General features: G+C 46.6%; 1 protein-coding gene and 1 pseudogene across 1 annotated transcript in view; both read right to left on the bottom strand.

Annotated features, from left to right (window-relative positions):
- Positions 1 to 524: 524 nt before the first annotated feature.
- Positions 525 to 7,488, bottom strand: part of TGFB1 (transforming growth factor beta 1) — a gene marked incomplete at its 5' end in the record, with an annotated part of 18,504 nt that continues 11,540 nt past the window's right edge. Inside the window, one exon of the mRNA XM_008052663.2 lies at positions 525 to 717. Coding sequence (XP_008050854.2) covers positions 525 to 717 — 193 coding nt within the window. The remainder of the gene's footprint in view (positions 718 to 7,488) is intronic.
- Positions 2,495 to 3,097, bottom strand: LOC110595161 (annotated as a pseudogene).

The raw sequence follows: 7,488 nt of genomic DNA on the forward strand, positions 1-7,488 counted from the left end.
TCCCCCCACCGCGTCCCCGCCCCGCCAGCCTCTCCCCAACCCTCTTTCCCCATCTCTCCCTCTCTTATCGTATTCTGTGTCTTCCCATCTTTCTGATTTTGCCGTTTCTCCATCTCTCTCGCCATTTTCGACTCTTGGCTGGTGTATCTCACGGTTTTTGTCTCTCTCCTTCCATCTTCCTAACTCTCTATGGGTCTGTGTCCTTCGGCCACTTTCTCCTTCTTTCTGTCTCTCCATTTCTCTCTTTTTAAAATTTTTTCTAGAGATGTGGGTCTCGCTAGGCTGCCCAGGCTGGTCCTCCCACCTCGACTCCCAAAGTTCTGAGATTACAGAACACCCCTTATCTCTCCATCTGCCCCCCCCTTACTGGCTCTGTCTCCCTCTGCCCCCTGCTCAGACCCTCCAGCTTCCTGCTGCTCTCATCTCCTTATTCATTCCCCTCCCACCCCGTCTCTGCCTCTGTTTCTTCCCATCCTGCCACCTTAACTCTCTGATGTTTTACCTCTCTCCCTCTCTCCTCTTCCTCAATCCTGGCTCCCCCCAGCCCCGTGGGCCAGACGCACCTTGCTGTACTGTGTGTCCAGGCTCCAAATGTAGGGGCAGGGCCCCAGGCAGAAGTTGGCATGGTAGCCCTTGGGCTCGTGGATCCACTTCCAGCCCAGGTCCTTGCGGAAGTCAATATACAGCTGCCGCACGCAACAGTTCTTCTCCGTGGAGCTGTGGGCAGGACAAACATGGGTCAGGAGCAGGGCGGGGCTGCTCACAGGGACAGGCCATGTTCCTTCTCCTTGGGGGCAGGTGTGTCACCCTAGGTTGCCCCTCAGCCCTATCAACATCTGGGTCCCTCTTGTACCCCCTGTGGTAATAACAACTGCAACAGTAATAGTAATAATCACTAACACGGATTAAGCACTTCCTCTACTTAAGCACTGTGCTAAGGGCATTGTAATAAACATTATCTCATGCAATACTTAAAACAAACCTGTGAGAAGCCAAATACATGACCATCCACAGGGGAGGCTAAGTAAATCATGGCACACCCACATACTGGAACAGAAAAAAAAAAAAAAACAACACAGCTCCATGTATACTGATATGTTCTATTTGTGCAACAAATGTTTATTGAACTACTACTGTGTACCGTGGTAGGGATCACTGGGGATGGAACAGATAGAAATTCCTGCCCTCCAGGGCCACATGCTGTGACTGTCATGTCACTCCTCTGCTCCGAGTATGGAAAATGCCCAAGTCCTCACCATGAGCTGCAAGATGCTACTGGATCTGGCTGATCTCAACTCCCTGTCTCACTTACCCCCACTCCACTCCAGCCACACACACCGGCAACCTGTCTGTTCCTTAAACACTGTCCTTCCTCAGGACCTCTGTACTCACTATTCCCTCTGCCTGGCCTGCTATTCCTACAGATATCCACTCTGGCTTGTTTCTTCTTCTTTTTTTTTTTTTTTTGAGTTGGCGTCTCACTCAGTCACCCAGACTGGAGTGCAGTGGCATGCTCACGGCCACCACAGCCTCGACCCGCTGGGCTCAAGCAATCCTTCCACCTCAACCTTCCAAGTAGCCGGAACTCCAGGTGCACACCACCACACCTGGCTAATTTTTTATTTATTGTAGATACGAGGTCTCACCAAGTTGCCCAGGCAGGTCTAGAACCCATGGGCACAGGCAATTCTCCTGCCTCGGCCTCCCAAAGTGCTGGGATTATCGGCTTGAGCCACCACACCCAATCTATAAACATATTTATAAGACAAATCTTTGTATAACTCTAGTAATGTTAATGGCAGCTATAAGATCAGAGTAAGTTTTTAAAAATCACTGAGAAAGCCGGGCTAGGTGGCTCAGCCTGTAATCCCTTTGGGAGGCTGAGGTGAGTGGATTGCCTGAGCCCGCGGGTTCGAGACCCGCCTGGGCAGCGAGACCTCATCTCTACAATAAATCAAAAAATCAGCCGGGTATGGTAGCGCATGCCTGTAGTTCCAGCTACTCGGAAGGCTGAGGTGTAAGGATCGCCGGAGCCCAGCAGGTCGAGGCTGCGGTGGCCGGGAGCAGCCACTGCACTCCAGTCTGGGCGACAGAGTGAGACTCCAACTCAAAAAAAAAACAAAAACAAAAAAACACTGAGAACGTAAAAATACTTAGCCCTATTATTTATCTGTAGAATGTCTTCATTTATACCTAAATTGCAGCATATCTGATATCATTGCTCTAATTTTAAGAGTCACACCCAAAGGATAAGGCAAAACCACTTACAAATTGGCATGTTTATTTCTCAGTTTGTGAAAATGTCCTCAATTTGCTGCTATAGCAAACAAATTTCAACTCTGATTGCCATGCAAAAAATAAGATAATCTGCTTTGCAATGCACTTTACAGTTCAATTGCATACAGGTAAACATGCTATTTATGAAAAAATTAGTAATTGAATTACAGGTATTCAATACTGAAAAAAGTTAACAGCTTATTATCATTCATTTTATTTAATAATCTAGGAAGTTCACAACCATCAGCAATTCTGGTGCAATTTCAGGTGCAATTGGGAATTCGGGAATCTCAGTGGAGTAGGTCAAATCCATGCACACTTTTGACAGCACATGTGAAGGGATCTCTTTAAAACTTGACCTCCTTGGTTTTCATTCTCAGCAAACTGACCCGGGCCACTCTTTGTGGCTTTTATTGTTCCTGATGTTAGTGCATATTCTCTCTCTTTTTTTTTTTGAGTTGGAGTCTCACTCTGTCACCCAGACTGGAGTGCAGTGGCCACTCCCGGCCACCGCAGCCTCGACCTGCTGGGCTCCAGCGATCCTTCCGCCTCAGCCTTCCGAGTAGCCGGCATTACAGGCATGCGCTACCACGCCTGGCTGATTTTTTTGATTTACTGTACAGATGAGGTCTCGAACCCGCGGGCTCAGGCAATCCACTCACCTCAGCCTCCCAAAGGCACGGGATTACAGGCTGAGCCACCGAGCCCGGCTCATGTTCTCTTTTGACAATAAATCTTCATGACCGCCGGAAGATATCAATTTGACGTCCATGGTATCAAGGACTTCACAGCCACCACCGGCTTTCTTCTCTCCACCCATTATGTTTGTCTGAAGCTCTACTTTGCATCCCCAGGAATTTTAGTGGTTTCTTGCCAGCCCCCAGCCCCTGAAGCCAGGTCCCCCGCATACCGCCACAGCCTCCACTCCAGGGCTACCTCACCCCCATCCCCAGCTGCTTGCCCTCCCTTCATTGCTTTTGTAGACATTTGAAATTTTCCATAAGAAGAAGTCAGGATCGGAAAAATAACAGTTCCCAATAGTTATCTCTTCCTGTCTTCTTTCTCTAATTTATTTTTCCTTCTTAGAACTGTTATTTTATTAGATTGATTATGTGTCTTTCTCTGCAGACAGGGATTTTTGTTTTGTCCCCTAATATATCTCTAGTACCTACACCAGTGCCTGGCACACAGCAGGTGTTCAACAAATGTTGAATGTGCAAATTAATTAATATATATATATATTAAAAAAAAATTTTTTTTTTGAGTTGGGAGTCTCACTCTGTCGCCCAGACTAGAGTACAGTGGACGCTCCCGGCCACCGCAGCCTCGACATGCTGGGCTCCGGCGATCCTTCCGCCTCAGCCTTCTGAGTAGCCGGAATTACAGGCATGCGCTACCACGCCCGGCTGATTTTTTGATTTATTGTAGAGACGAGGTCTCACCAAGTTGCCCAGGCGGGTCTCGAACCCGCGGGCTCAGGCAATCCACTCACCTCAGCCTCCCAAAGGCGCGGGATTGCAGGCTGAGCCACCGAGCCTGGCTAATATATATTTTTTAAAAAACAGTAACTCTGCCATTCTGAACTCAAGATCTCTGTCCCATGATTGGATACAAAAGCTGGGCACAGTGGCTCATGCCTGTAATCCCAACAGTTTGGGAGGCCTAGGTGGGAGGAGCACTTGAGTTCAGGAATTGGAGATCAGCCTGGGCAACATAGCGAGACCCCATCTCTACAAAAAAATTTAAAAATTAGCTGGGCTCAGTGGCTCAGTCTGTAATCCCGTGAGGTGAGTGGATTGCCTGAGCCTGCAGGTTCGAGACCCGACTGGGCAATTTGGTGAGACCTCATCTCTACAATAAATCAAAAATCAGCTGGGCGTGGTAGCACATGCCTGTAATTCCGGCTACTTGGAAGGCTGAGGCGGAAGGATCGCCGGAGCCCAGCAGGTCGAGGCTGCGGTGGCCGGGAGCGGCCACTGCACTCCAGTCTGGGCGACAGAGTGAGACTCCAAATCAAATAAATAAATAAATAAATAAATAAATAAATAAATAAAAATAAATAAATTAGCCAGGCGTAGTGGTGTGCGCCTGCAGTCTCAAGCTACATGGGAGGCTGAGGCAGAAGGATCATCTGAGCCCAGGAAGTCGAGGCTACGGTGAGCTGTGGTTGTGCCACTGCACTCCAGTTTGGGAGACAAAATGAGACCTCAACTTAAAAAAAAAAAAAGTCCTCCCTAGCCCAGAGTCCAGGCTTGTCTGCCTATTTGAAAGGAACTGGTGTGGTTTATGTGCTGGCCCTGGGGCCATGGCCAAGATGAGCAGGCAGCTGGGTTATAAAGTTTGACTCAGAGGGAGCCAAGAACTATATAGTCCATTATCATGACATCAGGAAGAAATGCCATACAAAGGTATAGGAAAAGTATGATCCAAATTCTGTTATGCATCAAAGGACTAGAAGGAAGTAGATTAAAATGTTGATAGTGCCTTTTTATGTATGGTTGTAAGATGGATGGTATCTTTCCGTATTTTACAAATTCTCAACAGTGGCTATGTGTTACTTTTAGAATCAGACCATAAAAATTAAAAGAAAGCAAATGGAGGCTTCCCCCTCCCACCAAAAAAGACTACCATTTGGGCAAAATTTAAAAAGAATGTATGGACATGTATAAAGTATGTCATGCTGAGACTATCTCTGAAATGAGACATAAATATGACAAAGTGGGTGTCTCTTCAGAGAGGGGCTCAGGTCAGAGCTGGAGGATCTCTGAGTATCCCCTTTGAGGTTGGCTTGTGTGTGTGTATTATTCAAAAAGTAATCAAGCAGGGTGTGGTGGCTCATATTTGTAATCCTAGCACTTTGGGAAGTTGTGGTGGGAGGATCACTTGAGCTCAGTAGTTCAAGAACAGCCTGGGGAAAAAGAGGGGGGACTCAAACAACTCCAGGATTTATTTATAAAACGTTGGAGCAACCTCCTCAGGTCCCCTCCCACTGTGAGAGTTTTTCTGTCCTCTCAATAAATCTTGCTTTCAAAAAAAATATTGTGCATTTATTCTATGTTTAAACTTCAAACCCCTTCAAAATACTCTGTTTGATGCAATACACCTATCCAGATGCTTTTTCCACTGCTCAAAACAGTTACTGAACTCATCAATTTTGATGTCTTTTAAGTGCTTCTGCTGTTTTTTGTTTCACCTCTTCCACATCAACAAAATATTTCCCTTTGAGGACTTTTTTTCACCCGGGGAAACAAAATAACATGTTGCTGGAGCCAGATCAGGTGATATAGGGAGGGTGGAGCACAGGAATCATGACATTTTGGTCAAAAACTGCTGAACATCCAGCGCAGTGTGGGCAGGTGTGCTCATAAATCACCCATCATGAAATGGGCGGCAAACACTTGAAAGAATCTCCCAAAAAATTAACTGAAGCTGATGCAGCCTCTTGTATATTGATGCCAATAGGTTCCTAGAACGCCTAGCTAGCAGAGGAAGCCTGCACTACAGGGAGCCTGCACTCTAAAAAATAAGTCTGGTTTTTTTTTTTTTTTTTTTTTTGGTCCCTCGTATAGTAAGATCTCATGTCTATTAAAAATAATACATAAATAATCAAAAGAGTATGAATCTATTCCTTTCACAACACTGTGAAGCAGGCCTTGTAAATCTTCCCATATGAAGCATAAAGAAACTGCCTCAGAGAAGGGAGATTGTCGCTTGCTTGCTCACACCTTGGTGGGGCCAGGTTCACAGTTGACTCGGTGAGACCTCGAAACTTGTAGCCTCGTCTACCCACCTGGAATGTGACAGTTCAAGTAGAAGAGGAAAAGGTGATGGCACAGAATCTCCTGGGGACAAGATAAAGCTTTTCCAAGAGCCCCCGAAACTTGAGAAAGGAGTCAGGAAACAAATTCCTGAGAACTTAGCTTGGTCCCTCCCCGATTTGGTAAGGCCTCAGTTTTACCACCTGTTCAAAGAGGTAGGGACTACTGGATCAGATGAGGTATTGCCAAGCTGAGGGTCAAGAAGACATCAGGAAGCCTATGGACAGGCTCAGGAGGGTCCTGAACACCTAAGACCACAGGCATATATGTATTGCTGGGAAAAAGGTTCTTGGCTTTCACCTGTTCAGAGGTGGAGGAGCCAGTGGGGAAGTCTCTCTGGTCTCTTTGTCTTTGTCTCTCTCGGTCTCTGTCTCTTTCTTTCTCTCTCCACACACACACAGACACACACACACATAGTTGACCCTTGAACAACACAGGTTTCAACTGTGAGGATTCACATACAGGCGCTTTTCTTCTACCTCTGCCACCCAAGACAGCAAGACCAACTCCCCCTCTTCCTTGACCTATTCAACATGAAGACAAAGAGAATCAAGACCCTATGATGATCCACTTCCACTTAACGAACAGTAAATACATTTTCTCTTCCTCATCCTCTTCTTAGTAACATTTGCTTTTCTCTGGATTACCTTATTGTAAGAATCCAGGATATAATACATATAACATACAAAATATGTGTTAATCAACTGTTTGTGTTATCAATAAGGCTTCCCATCAGTACTAGTATTAGGCTACTGGTAGTTGAGTTTGGGGGAGTCAAAAGTTCTACATGGATTTTCCACTGTATGGGAGGGTCAGTGTCCCTAACCCCAGAATTATTCAAGGGCCAACTGTATGTGTGTGTATTCCCCCCCACCCTTTGCATCGTTTTTGTTGAGGAACTGGGTCAGCTGTCTCACAGTCTAGATTTTGCTGACTGCAGCCCTATGGTGTTGCTTAACATACTCTTCTGTCCCTGTCTTTCTAGAAAATCGGTTGGGTCTACAGTCCTGCTCAGATTCATGGTTGATTTTCAGTGATGCTGGGTTCTTGCCTAAAGAGGTTCACATGGCTGGCTGCCTCTCTTTGTAATGCTGGGGGCGGGGGGAGTTGGCACTCAAGACCTCATTTATTCCTTCACAGGTTTGCTGGGCTGAGTGTGGTAAGATCTGGTATTGAAGGAGTCTGGGAGCAGGGGCCGACTTTACAACAGGGGAACAGCATGTAACAAAGTCCAGAGGCACCATCAAAATATTTTAACCGAGCCGGGCTCGGTGGCTCAGCCTGTAATCCCGCGCCTTTGGGAGGCTGAGGTGAGTGGATTGCCTGAGCCCGCGGGTTCGAGACCTGCCTGGGCAGCGAGACCTCATCTCTACAATAAATCAAAAAATCAGCT

This window comes from Carlito syrichta, unplaced genomic scaffold (genome assembly GCF_000164805.1).
Source record: "Carlito syrichta isolate Samal-C Ts95f unplaced genomic scaffold, Tarsius_syrichta-2.0.1 Scaffold287184, whole genome shotgun sequence".
In the NCBI taxonomy this organism is placed as follows: Eukaryota; Metazoa; Chordata; class Mammalia; order Primates; family Tarsiidae; genus Carlito; species Carlito syrichta.